The sequence below is a fragment of the Dendrobates tinctorius genome, unplaced genomic scaffold, assembly GCF_039654945.1.
Source record: "Dendrobates tinctorius isolate UK_male_01 unplaced genomic scaffold, ASM3965494v1 ptg000003l, whole genome shotgun sequence".
Taxonomy (NCBI): domain Eukaryota; kingdom Metazoa; phylum Chordata; class Amphibia; order Anura; family Dendrobatidae; genus Dendrobates; species Dendrobates tinctorius.
The window spans coordinates 27,823,693-27,842,697 of record NW_027361671.1 but is presented as its reverse complement, the minus strand read 5'-3'; the positions used below and the strand labels follow the sequence as shown (position 1 = coordinate 27,842,697).

Genomic DNA, 19,005 nt, shown 5'->3' with positions numbered 1-19,005 from the left:
GGAAGCTACAGCCGGGGCAGCTGCGGCTATAAGGCCGTAGTGGAAAGTGCTGGTGGACATAGTGGAACGTGCTGGTTGACATAGTGGGACGTGCTGGAGGACGTAGTGGAACGTGCTGGAGGACGTAGTGGAACGTGCTGGTGGACGTAGTGGAACGTGCTGGTGGACATAGTGGAACGTGCTGGAGAACTTAGTGGAACGTGCTGTGGACGTAGTGGAACGTGCTGGAGGTCGTAGTGGAACGTGCTGGTGGATGTAGTGGAACGTGCTGGTGGACGTAGTGGAACGTGCTGGTGGACGTAGTGGAACGTGCTGGTGGACGTAGTGGAACGTGCTAGTGGACGTAGTGGAATGTGCTAGTGGACGTAGTGGAACGTGCTGGTGGACGTAGTGGAACGTGCTGGTGGACGTAGTGGAACGTGCTGGTGGACGTAGTTGAACTCCACTGCATTGTGGAGTTCGTCGCCCTATAATGAGGGCTTTGGATACTGGTGGAAGCTACAGCCAGGGCAGCTGCGGCTATAAGGCCGTGTTCCCAGACAGTGTAAATGCTGTGTTTTTTCCCCTGTATTTTTTTGTGCAGTAAATCTACTGCATTTAACAGTTCAAGCAAAATGAATGTGATTTTATGAAAACGCCTGCTAAGTGTTGACCTGTGCGTTGTTACTAAGTGTAGAACCCGGTATCGGACTGGGTTGCCAAGGGCCCACCAGTAACATTGACTTGGGGGGGGGGCACTTTTCACCTGCATACAAATATTACAGTACCCCCGTTCAGAAATTTACCTATATCTCTATATAATAATAAACTGGGTAGTTTGGTTAATGAATAATGAGATGCTGCTTTTTTCTGTACAGAGTGAATCAAGAGAATTATGCCAAGCACTGCCCATACAGTGGGGTTGGAGGCCCAGATCTACACAGGGGCCCACCGGGGGATTGCCCTGTTACCCTGTGGGCCAGTCCGAGCCTGGTAGAACCCCAGAATTTCTGTTCTAAAAAAAGCAATGTGGAAAATCCGCACCAAAATCAGGAACGATACATAAAAACCCGGCAATAATTAGAGCAGACTGACAATGGTGTGTTATAACGAGAACGATTTGCAGGACAAAAAACATTTCCATGTGGGGACACGGCCTTACTTCGGCATCTACGCCGGCCCCAGCCTTATTTCGGCATCTACGCCGGCCCCAGCCTTACTTCGGCATCTACGCCGGCCCCAGCCTTACTTCGGCATCTACGCCGGCCCCAGCCTTACTTCGGCATCTACGCCGGCCCCAGCCTTACTTCGGCATCTACGCCGGCCCCAGCCTTACTTCGGCATCTACGCCGGCCCCAGCCTTACTTCGGCATCTACGCCGGCCCCAGCCTTACTTCGGCATCTACGCCGGCCCCAGCCTTACTTCGGCATCTACGCCGGCCCCAGCCTTACTTCGGCATCTACGCCGGCCCCAGCCTTACTTCGGCATCTACGCCGGCCCCAGCCTTACTTCGGCATCTACGCCGGCCCCAGCCTTACTTCGGCATCTACGCCGGCCCCAGCCTTACTTCGGCATCTACGCCGGCCCCAGCCTTACTTCGGCATCTACGCCGGCCCCAGCCTTATTTCGGCATCTACGCCGGCCCCAGCCTTACTTCGGCATCTACGCCGGCCCCAGCCTTAGTTCGGCATCTACGCCGGCCCCAGCCTTATTTCGGCATCTACGCCGGCCCCAGCCTTATTTCGGCATCTACGCCGGCCCCAGCCTTATTTCGGCATCTACGCCGGCCCCAGCCTTATTTCGGCATCTACGCCGGCCCCAGCCTTATTTCGGCATCTATGCCGGCCCCAGCCTTATTTCGGCATCTACGCCGGCCCCAGCCTTATTTCGGCATCTATGCCGGCCCCAGGCACACACGTGACCGGCGGGAACCATTGCAACATTACATTGGCACACGATTTCTACATTTTATTTCCAAATGTCCAGCATTGATGTAAGGATCCGCAATCCCAACCCTGACGCCGTGCTCTTCTTACACTGCCGATTCGCAGAGCGCCAATGTGTTTGGGGTCTATATATAATATACCACATGACGGACACTGTACAATGGAGAATATTACTGTTTGGGTTACAAATACTGAGGTAAAATACTGACCAAATACTGCACGTGTGAACATGGCCTAACCCTCCCTGTGAGGGAATCTCCCGTGACATCACTGAGCGCACAGCGCCATGTCTGGTGTGCAGTGGCCTCAGGACCACAGCCGGGCACACTGTGGCAGGCGGCGGCGGACGCACTGGAGCCCCCTGCTCAGCAGGGAGAGACGTCACCAGCAATGTCAAAACACAGTCGCTTGTGGCTGTCCTACGTCACGGATAGCCCCGCCCACCGCAACGTCACAACGGTCATGGAATTAGCACAAGAAAAGGAAGAGCCGCCTCCCCCTGTATAAAGAGCCTGGGAGATGTGCACCGCGGGCCTATACGTGCTCGGAGTGGAGGAGCCGGGAGCCAATCGGCGCTGCGTTTTCCGTTTCGTTCACGCGAAAGCAAGTTAGGCTGCGAGATACAAAACCCGCTGCTCAGCTACAAGTCGGGAGGGGACGAGGGAGTGAGCGAGGAAGATGGCGGCTCTTAGTGAGGAGGGGAGGTACGGGCTGTCCTGCGAGAGGGGGACACAGGACCAGACCACCGTGCTTCACGTGAAACTCACTGAGACCGCCTTCAGAGCCTTGGAGCACTACCAGAACACTAAGGTAAGTGACATGGCGGACACGGTAGAAGTGGGGCGCTCCGGTCACCGACCCCTTGTAATGGCTGGACTGTCAGCGAAGTTGGTGGGGGAGTGCGGGAAAGTCGGGAAAGTTCCCGGAAATGGCTCCGGCTACAGGTGAGGGCGGACGGGGCTCCCGGGTCTGTCATCCAGCTGGTCCCTGGTCTCCAGGTGCACAGGGCAGGGAGCCATCCGTGACGTGCCCTCATACCGGCCCCTTCCTGCTCTACATGCCCTCATACCGGCCCCTTCCTGCTCTACATGCCCTCATACCGGCCCCTTCCTGCTCTACATGCCCTCATACCGGCCCCCTTGTGTGTGATGTTCCCTCGTATTGACCCCCCCAAATTCCGGCTCGTAGTGGCCCTGTCCCCCATGGTACTGGCTCGTAGTGGCCCTGTCCCCCATGGTACTGGCTCGTAGTGGCCCTGTCCCCCATGGTACTGGCTCGTAGTGGCCCTGTCCCCCATGGTACTGGCTCGTAGTGGCCCTGTCCCCCATGGTACTGGCTCGTAGTGGCCCTGTCCCCCATGGTACTGGCTCGTAGTGGCCCTGTCCCCCATGGTACTGGCTCGTAGTGGCCCTGTCCCCCATGGTACTGGCTCGTAGTGGCCCTGTCCCCCATGGTACTGGCTCGTAGTGGCCCTGTCCCCCATGGTACTGGCTCGTAGTGGCCCTGTCCCCCATGGTACTGGACTGTACTGGGGCTAGCTTTTCCTGCAGGCTGTATATTGTATAGAGCAGATGGAGCGGACTTTAGAGCTTCACCCCATAAGGTTACTGGAAACTCCAGGTCCCAATGGTGTTCTGGGTCTGGATCCAGTGTAACTAGGCGGATACCATCTTGTAGAAACATCCTATAGTAAATGTGTATGGTATCTGGGCTTCAGTTTGTATCTGTACGATCACTTATGTCAGTAATGTGGTGATGGCTGTGGCCCCCTTAGTGCTGGTTTCTATCCCGGCCGCAGTTGGGATTTTTATCTAGTGGCTGTGACTGTTTCTGCATGGGCGTCGTTATACTTGTACCTGTACAGAAGAGCTGAGTAAGCTTCTATAAAAGCTGTAGGGTGGCTCATAATGCAGTGTTGTCAGTCCTATTCACACCATCCCCCTCTGTCTGGGATTGTGGGGGTTGGGGGGGGGGTAACATTGCCTAAATGTGTTTTTTTTTTTTTTTTTTTTTTTTTTTTTTATATATGATGTGGCCACCTCCTATGGCTGCACTTGCTGGTCACTGCCAGAGCCGATCCTCTTTCCAGTTTTCTGGAACTTCCCTTAAAATCAACGTACAGTGTAAATTAAATGATAATTTCTATTTAATTATAAAAATATCACAAATGACTTCCAGTTTTGTAACTTGTGGTCTGCTGGTAACTAGTGTTATCTATATGGGGAGGTTGCTGCCCTGAAGTTCTGTATATGTGGCAAGTATGAGCATGGTTGGGGCTGGCTGTACATGGGTGGCATTTCGGATAATACTGCTTTATTTGGAGCAGTATTTCACGGTGACAGCTTTTAAATAGCAGTGCGGCTTCCAATGCATATACAGCTCTGCTGTCCTTGCCGTGGTGCCAGCTGGTCTCGCATTCATTCAGTCTATGGCGTTCTGCTGAGCTGTCACTTTTCACTTCTCCAGCCTTGGGCCTGTGAGGCGTTTTATGCAGCTTTAGTCTGAACAAACAAGACTGATGAGAATTATTACTTTTATTTAGTGTATTGTCTTGTTTGAGTGACTTATTTAAAATAAGTTACCTTACATTATTCACTTACTGGATTGATCAATATGTACATTCACCTGCAATGAAATTGCTCAATAAATGCTTAAATTTTATCTTGGTCATTCAGTATAGATCCTGTTACCCATGCAAAGTGTTGATTGACCTTATGTTGCTGGCGGCTTTAATGCAGTTTGTTACTGGGTTATAGGGCTACCATATGGAATCTGGTGTCTTCATACTGCTGCAAATATATTTACCACAGCAGCCAGCCGATTAAGGAATTGCTAACTAAGCAATTTCCTGTAGGTGCTGGTAGGCTCTACAGGGTGTCAACTTGTTAATGTGTGCTTATTAACTGTATATGTAAGACTCCCTTTAACATAGGCCAACAAAAAAATGTATGGGGAAACCAATAATCATTCTGTCCGCACATCTACTGCTTAGGGTATGTGCACACTTTTGCGGATTTGACTAAATCCGCAGGTAAAATGACCTGCGTTTTACCTGCGGATTTAGTGCAGATTTTGTTGGTTTCGCATGCGTTTTTACACCTGCGGATTCCTATAAAGAGGTGTAAAAACGCAGCGGATTCTGCACAAAGAATTGACATGCTGCGGAAAATAAACCGCAGCAAATGCGCACAGAATTTTCCACAGCATGTGCACAGCGGATTTGGTTTTCCATAGGTTTACATGGTACTGTACACCGCATGGAAAACTGCTGCGGATCCGCAGCCAAATCCGCATCGTGTGCACACACCCTTAGGGTGCATTTAGACTGGCTAGTTAAGATGAATTATTAAAAATGCACAGGTACACCGCGTTACCCACCCTCACAGGTATTACGGCCTTACTAATCTATTATTGACGTAGCAGAAAATTTCTGCTGAAAAACCTGACTCCCTTCCCAGAAACCGCACGTTTTTTTCTGTGCAGTTTTTGCGCAAAAAATGCGTGTTTTTTATGCGTTTTTTTCTGCGCGTTTTCAAGATGCTTAGAAATAGCCAGAAATGCGGAAAAATCCGCGAAATTAATGAGCATGCTGCGTTTTTTACCGTGAAGCGGTTTTTTCATGGTAAACGCATCAGTATGCGCAAAATGCATAGAAATGAATCGGAAGCTTATTTTTAGCGGTTTTATTGGAAAATCCGCTAAAAAACCGCTATGTGTGAACACAGCCTTAACCATTCAGCCCACATGTCCAGCTGTTCAGCACATTTTAAGTGCACAGAATTATATATTGCACATTTATCTTTTTTGTATTTTTATATACTGCCACAGTTTGAATATTTGCAGCACTGAGTTTCACTTTGCACTTTTGCACAATCTGCAGTTTTGCACAACTTCAGAGCAATTACTTTTTGCACTATTTTTGCACTTTTTAATACGTATATTTTTTAAGCCAAATTATTGGTTAATTAAATAAGGATTTTAAACTGGGCCAGAGGTGTTTGGGTATATATGATATAAGGTTATATTGTTGTTTGGTCCGTTATATTAATATATTTTATTTATGGTCATGTATAAATTTATAAACGTATGCTCAATCTATTACAGCGGTATAAACTGCCTTTTTATGCACTAATTTTATACTAATTGCTGTTGTGCCATTCTTATAATAAAGGCTATTTTATCTAGCAATCTTATCCTTTTCACATTTATTTCATATTCACGTCTTCTACCAGGTCTTTTCTTTCACCATTCTCAGTTGGTTCTTTCATTGTGTACCGGATGGTCTGCCATCCAACTATCTGGGAGAGGGCACATTTTTCACATAGATGAATATTATATTGACTCATTGAGTCTAATTGTTTTTAAAGTGAGCTCTCCCAGTTAATTTTGTTTTTTTGATAGTCTGTCATTGTAAACTGGTCTTGTGATTGGCAAGAAATATGGAAAATGCGATGCTCCTATCAGGCAAAATGATTTGTAAGCTTGAGTAAGGCTGCGTTCACATGAAGCGGGCATGCAGAGTCCCAGGGCTACTGTCACCCTTTTACGGTTTCCCTTGATCTTGCAGGTAAACTGATTCAGCTGCTAAACCATGCAGCCATTGTGATCGGCCATGCGGTCTTGCAGGTGAAATGGCGATTTGCTTGCAGATTTAATGCGGTTAGCATGACTGTGTGAATGTAATATAAATATCGCTGTTCTCTATGCTGCACGTTGTCCTGTGTAAACAGGACATGCCCTGCTGGGAACAATCAGTCTATGTGCACAGAACGATCTATTATTGATCGTTCTGTGTGCATGGCAAGTAAGGCCAGCCTGTCTTAGCTGTTATACAGTCAGCAATCTATGATGTAGCCATGGTTTAACGCTGCCAGTCGCTTGGTGTAAACTCCATCCTACATGAGGGCGATGTGCTGCTAACTGATTTGTTACCGTAAAAACGTGATCACTCTGTGAATCAGCATTTGCTCACTTTTCCGGTCATTGTCGACATGTTTCCATGGGCTGTAAGGCTCTAAATCCTCCTTGTGGCTATCAGGCACCAGAAGCCTGAGGCAGAGAGCATTTCACTGAAGCTCTTTGGAAATGGCTTACTGTACATTTTGCACAGCCATAGCTGTACAATAATCTCATATGCTGCACAGGCGTTGGCCAAGATGTGTCACCACTTTTATCTGCTGATATTATCTGCATAATGAATTTTAGCAAGATTATCTTGGTAATTAAAGTAGAAATTGATTTATTACATGCACAAGGACTGCTCAATCTGCCATATGTTACTGAACATTAAAGTGTACAATGTTTATCAGCATATTGCAAAAAGTTCCTTGTCGTAAATAAAAAGGCAATGATAGTCTCATCAAGCTGGGTTAAATTTAATCTGATTGTGGGGAAAATATGTATTTGATACACTGCCTATTTTGCAACTTTTCCCACCTCCAAACTTCCAAAGAATGGAGAGGTCTGTAATTTTTATCGTAGATTGACATAGAATCATACAATGTGATTTTCTGTATTTTTGATTTTTACCTTTTTAATTTTCTTTATAATGCTTTGAATAAGTATTTGATACAATAGAAAAATAACTCAAATTGGTACAGAAACCTTTGTTTGCAGATACAGATGTCAGACGTTTCCTTGACCAAGTTTGCAGACACTGCAACAGGGATTTTGGCCCACTACTCCATACAGATCTGCTCCAGATCTGTCAGGTTTCAGGGCTATTGCTGGGTGACATTGAGATTCAGCTCCCTCCAAAGATTTTCTATTGGGTACAAGTCTGGATACTGGCTAGGCCACTGCAGGACTGTCAAATGCTTAAGAAGCCACTCAGTTGCCCTGGCTGTGCGTTTTGGGTCCTAGTCATGCTGGAAGTCGAAGACCCAGCAATGAAATGAAAACCTGGCACTCAACTTAATGCTTGGTGTGATAATTTATTGTAGTACCAGAATACGTTTCGGTCAATATAGACCTTCATCAGTTACGTGCTAGTATGTTTGAAAGTAGTTTGAAGGAGGGTGCTTTATATAACTTTCACTGGTAAAGCCTATAGTCAGATAAGCAGAGTGCTGCTGTAATGCAGAGTAATCTTAACAGTTGTCACTATAAGCGCAGCCTGGTCCTTCTGGACTTTCAAACATACTAGCACGTAACTGATGAAGGTCTATATTGACCGAAACGTTTTCTGGTACTACAATAAATTATCACACCAAGCATTGAGTGCCAGGTTTTCATTTTATTATATATGGTTTGGTAATCAATGACAACGTTAGTGAATTAACGCTAATGTTTGAGACACTGGTCCCAGTCCTCCCGTGTAGTTCTGAGGTGGTTCCTGACCTTTCGCAGAATCATCCATGCCCCATGAGGTGAGATCTTGCATGGAGCCCCAGAACGAGGAAGATTAAGGCTGTGCCAACGTTGCGTTTTTATGCGTTTCCACCACGGTTTTGCCGCAGCGGAAAAGCTTAAAAAAAAAAAAATGCTAATAAAACATATCCCCATGCAAACCTATGGAATTCCACAGTTCTAGTGCCCATGCTGCAGATTTCTCCACTGCAGAATCGCATAGTGGTAAAATCCGCAGCATGTTCATTATTTCTGCGGAGTCGCGGTGATTCTGCCGCCATTGGATTGCATTGAAACGCTCACTTTACTCATGTGGCTAGCGTGAAGTGAGCGCTTCATGTGCGGATGGTACCCAGGGTCTGGAGGAGAGGAGACTCTCGCATGACCGTTACGTCATCAGAGGTCATTCGCGCAATGCATCCCTGGAAACGGAAGTTGCCGGCAGCGCCATGAGGGCCTGAGGGTAAGTATATCTTCAAATTGCTTGGAAAAGCGCAAGCATTCTGCAAGCTAAACGCTTGCAAAACGCTTCCGCATGTGTTCTACTTGCGGCGGGGAGTTGCAGAAATGCTGCTGACATTTCCACAGCTTTTCTTCAACGTTAGCACATAGCCTAACAGTCATCTTGTGTCTTCCATTCTCTAATAATTGACCACAGTTGGCTTCTCACAAAGCTGCTTGCCTATTGTCCTGTAGTCCATCCCAACCTTGGCAGGTCTAAAATGTTTGGTCCCTGGTGTCCTTAGATAGCTCTATGGTCTTGGCCATGGTGGATAGGTTGGAGTGTGATTGTGTTGACCTGTTAGTCTTTCTTTATGAAGCACTCCTATTCATAAAGAAACACTAACAGGTCTGTGAGAGCCAGAATTTTTTGTTTAGTAGGTGATCAAATACTTATTTCATGTAATAAAATGCAATATAATTATTTAAAAATCATTTTGTAATCTGTTTTTTCTTATTTTTAGATTCTTTCACAGTTAAAGTGTAACTATGATAAAAATTGCAGACTTCATTTTTTTTGTAGGTGGGAAAACTTGCAAGATTGGCAGTGTATCAAATACTTATTTTCCTCACAGTATATGGTATCAAATTTGTGTGGAGCACGATCAGGCATTAGCTGTATCCCAGCCAGGTGTGTTTCAGGGGTGTTTAACCCCTTAACCTCCAATGAGAGTCCGTCATTGGACGCCTCCCCCTATTTGGTGCAGGCTCTGGTGGTGAGCCTGCACCTTTTCCAGCACATGACTGCTGATCTGTACTGCTGGTCTGTACAGCTGACATGTGCCTGGAACAGCCGCGGGTGTTATTGCGATTCACCCACGGCTGTTATGTTAAATGCCGCTGTCAAAGTCTGACAGCGGCATTTAACATGCACGCGCAGGAAACAGGTCCTTTCCTCCTATCGGTGCCCATGTCACATGACTGCGGGTCGCCGATGGCTTGGTATGACAACCTGGGGTCAGCAGGAGACCACAGTGGTTGTCATTGCTTGATTGCTACTAGCGCCGCCTGGTGGCTGCTGCTCATAGCAAGTGAGCATATCTGCTACATCGACCAGAGCTGTAGCCCTGCTCTGTGTAGCAGAGGCGATCGGATAAGTGCAGCTTCAAGTCTCCAATTGAGACTATCAAAGCAAGTAAAAAATAACTTTTTAAAAATAAGTCTAAATCACCCCCCTTTCGCTCCATTCAAAATAAAATAATAAATCAAATATGCACATATTTGGCATGACAGTGTTAAAAATTGCCCGATCTATCAATATATAAAAAGAATTAATGGAATCGGTAAACTGCGTAGCAAGAAAACAAATCGAAACGTCAAATACGTTTTTTGGTCGCTGCACCATTGCAATACAATGCAATTACGGGCGATCAAAAGATCGTATCTGCACCAAAATGGTATCATAAAAACATATCTGCACGCAAAAAATAAGCCCTCACCCAACACGAAAAATGGGTGATACTACAGGTCTCGGAAAATGGGAACTTTTTTTTTCAAATTTGGAATTTTTTTTCACCACATTAAGAAAAAACCTAGAGATGTTTGGTGTCTATGAACTCGTAATGAAAATGACCTGGAGAATCATAATGGCAGGTCAGTTTTAGCATTTAGTGAACCTAGTAAAAAAGCCAAGCACTTGGAATTTTTCTCTCCCGTTTTGTAGTACACGACATGGTAAAACCACGGTGTCGTTCAAAAGTACAACTCGTCCCGCAAAAAATAAGCCCTTACATGGCCATATTGACGGAAAAATAAGTTATGGCTCTGGGAAGAAGGGGAGCAAAAGATATGCAAAACCAAAAATAACCCCGGGTCGTTAAAGGGATGAGAAAAACAAACTTTAATAGCCGCCCTTGATTAACTGGTCTCTCACTAGATGCACATATAGGAGACTCGTCAATCTAGGGCAGCGGGCGGGAAGAAGTTGCCGGGTTCCTACCTGTCTGTCTAGTCTATAGCGTGGTCTCGGTCATTGGCAACTGTCTGGTTCTTTTTAAGGCTACGTTCCCATGAGATGCATTTGGTTAGTTTTTGATGTTTCAGTCTTTCTGTAGCATTTCTATTAGATAATTTGGTTGCTGGCGTTTTTATTGCTTTTTTGATTGTTAATTTTTACACGGGTATTTTATCTTGGTTTTTTTTGCTGCAGGTTGTTTTTTCAGTAAAGCTGTTTTTGATACTTCCAAGTATTTGACATCTTTATTGGTGGCCATATGCAGATTACATGTGTTTTTAGTGCGTTTCAGGAGTACTAAAGTCTGCACATAACGCTCATGTACCCGCAAAATAAATTGGCATGTGGATTTCAAACATTCACCGCAGGTCAGTATATGCTGCAAAAACAAGTGAGCATATGATATATATAAATTCCATCCAATTTGCTGGAACTGTAAGACCCTACATTGTGTGCAGTGAAAATACCGATCTTCAAATGCAACATGGGAACTTCACTTAAGCTTTCCTCTGGCAGACAAGTACAGGATTTATAGTGCATTGGTGCTAAAGATGATTTGCCATAGAATTGATCAGCGTTTATGAAAGCTCCACACAGCACAACGGGCGAGTGAACGCTTGGATAGTTCTTGGAGAACAATGACACTGTAGTCTTGTGTATAGGGCATTTTTTTCTGTTTCCAATTTGTTCAGTATGCTAAGTTGCTAGTTTTAAAGTAAATGTACACTCTGCATATTTAATGGATTGGATCAAAATCAGCCATGCAAGTCTGACTTCATGAAAAACATCGGACCGTGCTCTGACATCTGAGTGGTCCGATTTTTCACAGAAGGGAGAAGGTGGAGAAACTTTTTTTTTTTAATGTATGAAATGATACGGATGCTCATTGGTCCATTTTTTATGAGCCCTTAAAGGGGTTGTCCGGTCAAAGCCGATAAGTCTGCAGTCACTGTGTAACTGTAGACTTGTGAATATCCCCAGTGCATGCAAGGATTTGCTGGTTTCAGATGTGGGAACAGAGGGTATGTAGGAGTTTTGCATACGCCTGGCCAATGGACGTGGCCTCACTCCATTCACCTGTATGGAGCGGCGATTGCACCCCTGCCACTGAAGTGGCCAACTAGAGGGTGCGGTCTCGCTCCATACTAGTGTATGGAGAACGAGACTGCACCCACTGGCCATGGGAATGTATAACTCATACGTACCCTTCATTCCAGGTGTATGTCCTAATATCTCAAGATCATTTATTAGCTTTTACTGCTTGTGTTGTGGTTGGTTCTTGGGTTGTCACGGCTTGCAGATTAAATCAGCTGGTCTCGCAACACTCTTACCTGTACAAAGTACTCTTGCCACAAAATATTTGCTTTTACTACAGGTAACAACATGTCCTGTCACTTCCACCATTTTTTCCCATTAAATGTGATCACATGATGTCCTATGAAGGCCAAGTACTGCTCCTGGTCTCGCATGACAGGATTAATCAGTGCTGCCTGCCTTGATTAGGGAGGCTTTCATGAATAGAAAAGAGACCTAATGCCCAAAAAATCCCACACAGGAAACTGCTTATTGTGCAATTCTTGTTTTCTATAAAAGGGATCTACTGTTCCTGGATGCGGTGTCAAGTCTGAATCGCCTGCAGGTTTTCATTCACCGGCGGCCTCAATACTCAACTTGAAAGATCTTGTTCTTAATGTTTTCATGGGGATTTTTCCACCATAATCTAAAGTTGTAACATATCCAAACTACGGGCCGCATTCTCCTTCAGCATTACTTAATCTTAATATAAAGCAGTTGGGTAGATATTTCTTACAGGAACACCTAAAATGCTAGGAGGATCATGTCTCTCATTTTACCAGACTATAAAGCGAGAAGGAAATTGTGCATGGACACAAGCCATTGTGTACTCTGCCGAGTACACAGCGTCACTCTGGGCTTGGCCTAGTGACCCCTTGTGCGACTGCTCACTTTTGTTCTTCTTGGCTCCTGTTGATACAGTCAGCTGGGACTTGAGGAAGAATTTGTGAAGAGTGATTCGCGTCACATAATCGGTGGTGTGAATGCAAGCAGTTTAAAGGCTCCTGCTGCTAGATCGTCCAGCGTGGCCTGAAAGAAAACTTGCATAGCTCAAATTTTCCCCACTTAATGCAGGAGGATCAGATTACTCACAGAATGAACACGTTGTCCCAGTCTTTAGCAGACAATCGCTTGTACTTACTGTAACCATGTCAGCTTAAAGGGCCAATGACTCTTCCAGATTTTTGTGAACGAACATGAAAGGTTTTCGTTTCATAATTTTGTTGCTGTGTAAACAGGCTGCCTATCACCCGATGAAACTCGTTTATCAGTTAAAATTATTTTTGCATTGTAAATGATCGTTCTCGGCAGTGCGTCTGAGATCAATGGCAGCATATGTGCACCAAGCGATCTAGTATATGGGCTCAGTGTGCATCATTTACGTTGCTCTTCCTCTGTAAACAGGCATTCAGATTACTGATCATATCGTGCGTCCGATTGATCCTTGTAAATGAACCTTAAGGCCAAGCGCACATGTCCGGTAATCATCCGTTTGGAATGTATTTAGTAAACGGGGGAAAAAAGGGATCCATTACAAATGATGAACGGAATACTTTTTAAAATATATCTCTTCTAATTAACTTCATTGATTTAATACACAGATCCAGCAATTTTTTTAAGCATTACCACAAAGTTGGCACAGGTATTCATCTGACTGGCAGAGAAACACAGGTTACGTACACAGTGTGCCACACACTGTGCATCTGACTATTGAGGTGCTCTTCACAATGTGCCCTCACTGCTTCCCATTTTGCCAATGCAGCTCAGAGAATTCTGGCTCACTCCAGGAGCTGTAGACTTTGGTCACATTTTGCTATGTGAATTTGATTGTATTTGTCAGGCAGGAGCTCTGTTATAAGTCGGAAAATTACCTTTGGCAATTGTTACTATCGCTTGTCTTTTCGGCACAATACACCTGCAAATAATGCCTAGTGCATCTATCAAGTGTCCAGCGCAGATCATGTTCACCATTAGAAGAACTGTGGCTGTAGGGCTGTAACCCTCAGCATCAGCGCCCTGCACCAGGTCACGTGTCTAGTCTTATTCTCTACATGTTGTTCCTCTGAATTTCTCCGATATACCGTAGATATAGCTTCACCATCTCGTTGCAGAGATATGAGCTTTTTCATTAAAAAGGTTGTCCACAACTAGGACATCTCCTTGATTAAAATGTTTGGCTCCCATAGAATAATAAAGCCTATACTCTCCTCCTGTGCCGACACCATTCCTGCGGTGTCGGCACTTGCGGTCCTAGGGCACGCGTGCGGTTGTGGTGATGCTGGTACCCAATCAGCACGGGTTTCACTTTCCTTGCCTTTGGACAAGTCTACCAATTTGACAGGAGACGGTGACAGTTGGCACTGATTAGGTGCCGGCGTCGCGTGTTACAAAAATGGCACGTGAGCCCCCAGAGACGGGAGTGCCGACACCGTGGGAATGGCGCTGACATTGAAGGAGAGTATGAGGTTTATTTTATGGGGGCTGGGCGAGGAGCATGAGAAATTGGCCAAGTAGTGGACACAGAATCCTGTGAGCACCACCTCCTTGTTAGACCATAAAATTAAAACTGATGAAAAAGGCCCACATCCATGCAGCTGTATGGCTGGTTAAAGAAAAAAAACTGTCAGCAGGAATGAAAGCAGTGCAAAAATTGCCAACTTTTGACTTGGTGACAGGTCTTCTTTGATTCACCTATGCACTTACCAAATTACTTGTATGTACCTCTTAGTTTAGTTCAGTCTATCCTTCCAAATTGGATGCGTAATTAGGCCAGACTTGCTTGTGCAGCCTGTTGTACAGTCGGTAACCTGTTCACCTACAGCACCATTTGTAATGCCTGTGATCCTATTTCAGGATCAGGGGTCATGCTCTGCAGCTAGTTATCCTTCATTCCTCTATTATTGTGTGTCCAGCACTATAAATGCTTTTCTCCAAAAGCTCCTCCTTGCATGGCATGTTTTGGACATTGCACACACTCACCAATCGGATTCCCCCTTCTGTTAACTCTTCATCTACTTAGGTTTGTGAGCTGCAAGCATTTTTTGGGTGCACGGCAAAGGCTGCACTTTCCACTGTCCTTCTGGTACAATTTTTTCGGCTTCCGCTTTACATTGCGAACTTGGAGTCATACTTTGGAGTCTGTAAAATGCTGCAGTTCAATTAAATCCTGGTGATTTAATGTCATGTCGCTAGTTTTCTCTGTAGCCGCTGATATAGTTCTTTCCTTGTGTGTATTCGTCACTCAGCTTATGTATTCACTTATCAAAGCGCAGCAGACTTTACCCACCAAGGAAAGGTCAGATTGAATGGATCACCCAAACATTCACCAGCGCACATTCTCATTTGCATTGACTCGGGCCAATGAACTCGCCAGCCACACTTCTGCCAGAGTGACGTCTCTAATGTGCCCTGTGCTTGTACTCGCAATAACCTGACATGTTCTGCTCGAGGTTTATTCGGTCTGCATGTACAAGGACGAATCGATCAGGTCTGTCACGACACTGACGTCTGCTTTTTCTAAAACCTGTTGGGGTATGTGCACACGTGGATTAGCTTGTGCATTTTTCTGCAGAGAATCCGCATGTCTCGGCAGAAAACGCAGGGTAAAACGCCTGCTGTTTTCCTGCGGATTCCGTGCGGTTTATAAGCTGATTTGATGTGGATTTTAGTGCGTTTTGGCTCTGCGAATTTGTTCAAAACTTTGTTTCTTGTGGAGAGAGAGAAAGTGATTTGTATGTGCCAGAATGGAAAACGCTGCTGCGGATCCGCAAAAACAATTGACAGGCTGTGGAAAATAAACTGCTTTTACGCTCGGAATTTTCCGCATGTGCACAGCGTTTTTTATTTTGCATTGGTTAAAATGGTACTGTACGCCGCAGCAGAATCTGCACAGAATCCGCACCTCTTGGCAGAAAACGTGGAATTGATGCAGATTTGTATGCGTTTTTGTAAAGATGTTATTTAGCAAAATAGTTGATGTCATTTCTGTCCAACCTCCTCTTTTACATTTGTCCAACCCACACTCCATTATTACACACACATAGACCAAGAGGTGCAGATTCTATGCAGAAAATTCCGCAAGCTAAACTGCAACGTGTACACATTCCCTTAAGCAGTGGCTGCCATTAGTAATTTGCCCGGTTTACCTGAAGTGCCAAAATGTAAATCCACCTTTATGCAGCACATCCAAAATATTAACAAACCTGTTTTTAATTGAGTAGTTAAGGATTTCTGCAAGGTGGGAGTTGCTGTATGCCTAGTCCCTGTGCTCTATACTGTGCTGCCATATGGTGCTCCATGCGGCAGTGATACAAGCAGCCCCAGTGTCCATAAGTCCAGGAGAGAAAATATGGAACATAAATATGATCACTTATAACTAGAGTGCTGGCGTAAGGGTGTATTCATTGTGGGTTTTTTCATATAGGAGTTAATTTTTGAGCAGAATCTCAACTTTCAAAACACACATGGAGGGGCTGACTAGGGGCAAGCCTAACCATACCGCATCCTGCCAATGTCTGTCTTACGACTGAATTCTAATCGGCTCTGGTTTTTGAGCTCCTTGTGGTTCTTGGGGTTTCTGCTCCAAACTCTCCTGTAGAAAAATCGAATGGACCATAATGAGGTGTGAGGTCAAGCAGGGTAAAGGTTACGCGTGGGTTTAGTGTTATGTGCACAGCTCGCCTGTCATGTGATTAGTAATTTTCAGATCACGCAGTTATACAGGGTTCTGGTTTTCCACACTATAACCTGTAATATAATGTAATAAAAGACCACACTATTCGGTCTACACTACGGTGGTCAGAATCATGGTATGTATGTGTGCATATGGGGTATTTTCATGTTTGGCATTTATCTTCGATCCATAGGGGAACCCTTCCCAATTGTTGGGGCTTTGCCCACTGGGATCCCCATCGGTCCTGAGACCTGGGGCTCCATACCAGGCTTTATAATCAAACTCCCAGCAATTGGAACGTTATCCCCTAGCCCATGATGAATCATAACTTCTAAAGCCTCTGCTTATGATGTTAGAGCAACCTGTCTCAATACCCTATTAAAGGCATCTTTAAGAAAAATAAATTAAAAGTAGTAGTTTTCGAGGATTTAATGGTCATTTCCATCAAGGGTATTTATTCATTGCCTGGTGCCCATTGTAAATCGTGCTGACCATACCACATGGGTAACTGCCATGTGTGAACTAGGCATAGTATAAATGTGTATGTAAAAGTACTCACATTTGATCTAATGTGAGAAAATATTACTCTAAGGCCATGTTCACATGTTTTTGCTGCTTTTGTATGCAAATTTTAAGCTGCATTTTACAGTACCAGCAAAAGTGGTGAGATTTCGGAAAACTCAGGGTTTTTTTTTTTCTTGACTGATATGACAAACTGCTGCATATCTTTAAGTGTTTTTTTTTTTCAGCCATAGAAAGCAATAGGTAAGTGAAAAAAGAGCGAAAAATGCAGGTATCTGGTTTTGCTGTGTTTTTGGTGCAAAAACCTTAAGGAAGTTGTTTTGGGTGCAATTAACTTTATCAGCATGCACAAGAGACAGCAAAAATGCAGCAAAACCTTGCTTTTAGTAAGCAGCTTTACTGCCAAGAGAGCAGGGAAAACACCGCAGTAACGCAACATGTGAACAAAGCCTAAGGGTACGTGCCCATGATCAGGAATTGCTGCAGTTTTGATGCTGTGTATTTATGCAGCGTCAAAACCGCAGTGGCCAGATGTTACAGCATAGTGGATGTGATTTCTAGAAAACCCATGTCCACCATACGTGCATGTGAGCCTGCGGATAACATGCGGATGCTCAAATGCAGTGCATCTTTCAGGACAGCAGCATGTTAATTTCTCTAGCGCACACGCTAGTCTCAGCAACATAAATGTAATCTATAAAATGTATTGATGTGGTAAATCTGCACCGTTCAGTGCACACATGTGGACTTACCTGCGCGCAATAGACTGCAGCGCTTTAGGCGCAGCAAAGATGCGCTGCTAGTTCCGGATCATTGGCGCACAGCCTTGGGGTGTACGTGGTGTGCACAGGGACTAAAGCAATGGTTTCCTGTTAAACTTGGTGCTATTGGGTCACAATCCTCCTATAATTGGTTTGGTAAAGTACACAAGCAGTTATTTTTCTGCACGATTTCATGTATGTGCTTCATTTATTACTAGCAGGGAATTCTGTAGCTGCCTCTGGGGAGTATAACAAGGACGTACAACCAGTAAGTCGTGCCGGCGGTGTGCTACATATTACAGTTCCTATAAAGGGGGCAGCTACTTTCTTGTAAGTGATAAACATCAGCTGAAAATCCGCAGCCAGCATTTATTTATCTTCTCGTCAGGGATCTTGCGTCACTGCCTCTCAGCAATGCTGCTTTTGTTCATGCCCTCCAACCCCCACCTCATCTGATGGATCTGTTCAGGAAATCCAGCTGGTCTTTACTCCAGTGTGCCTCTATAAATATTAAGCAATGCTAAATGTCAGGCGCTTGATAGATTAACCCCAGCAATCTGTATACATGTGGCTGCCGCCGCTGTGAATTAATGTTGCATAGCTATGTATGAGGGCTGTACCTTCTCAGCGTTTGCATTATGACATCTTGTGAACAATTAGCAGGAAAGCTGGACCCCCTGAGGCTTCATTAATAAATTAGAGTATGCCTTCTGCAAGGGTATGGCTAATTGTGTGATAGGACGTAGAGGGCCGCGATGCCGATAAAGCATTAGGCTGGGCTGAATCCATGGGAAAAGTCAAAATTTGGCATTTTATTTGCTTGCCAGTTTTTGTAGCCGTTTAATGCGCATAGCCCAGGAATTTGTAGAAAAGTTACAAGCATCAGTATTTCCATTTCCTACTTTAGGATGCACTTGGGCTTTGCAGTGATTTCACGTTTCTCCACCTTCTGGGTGAAACTAGACATGTTTTTTTCCTCTATTTTTATGTGGAAAATCTGCTTTTAAACTGTCCAATCAAAGTGGATGTGATTTCATGAACTCCTGCGCACTTTGAACACGCTGGAGATCTGTGTGCTTTCTGGTGCGTTTTCCTCTTTAGGCTTCTATGGGGAGCCTGAAAAACTTCATGTAAAAAAAAAATGCAATTGTGTGTAGAATCAGTTTTTCTGTACTAAAAAGTATTCCAAACGCTTCTGCTGTAGATTGTATGAGCCCAATGATTACAGGCTGCAGCCAATCACTGGG

The 19,005-nt window shown here is 44.9% G+C and overlaps 1 protein-coding gene across 1 annotated transcript in view; it reads left to right on the top strand.

Moving 5' to 3' along the window:
* The first annotated feature begins 2,444 nt into the window (after positions 1–2,444).
* The window catches only part of ELL2 (elongation factor for RNA polymerase II 2), a 54,641-nt gene continuing 38,080 nt past the window's right edge, over positions 2,445–19,005 (top strand). Inside the window, exon 1 of the mRNA XM_073541695.1 lies at positions 2,445–2,736. Within this exon, the coding sequence (XP_073397796.1) occupies positions 2,605–2,736 (132 nt within the window). The 5' untranslated portion in view covers positions 2,445–2,604. The remainder of the gene's footprint in view (positions 2,737–19,005) is intronic.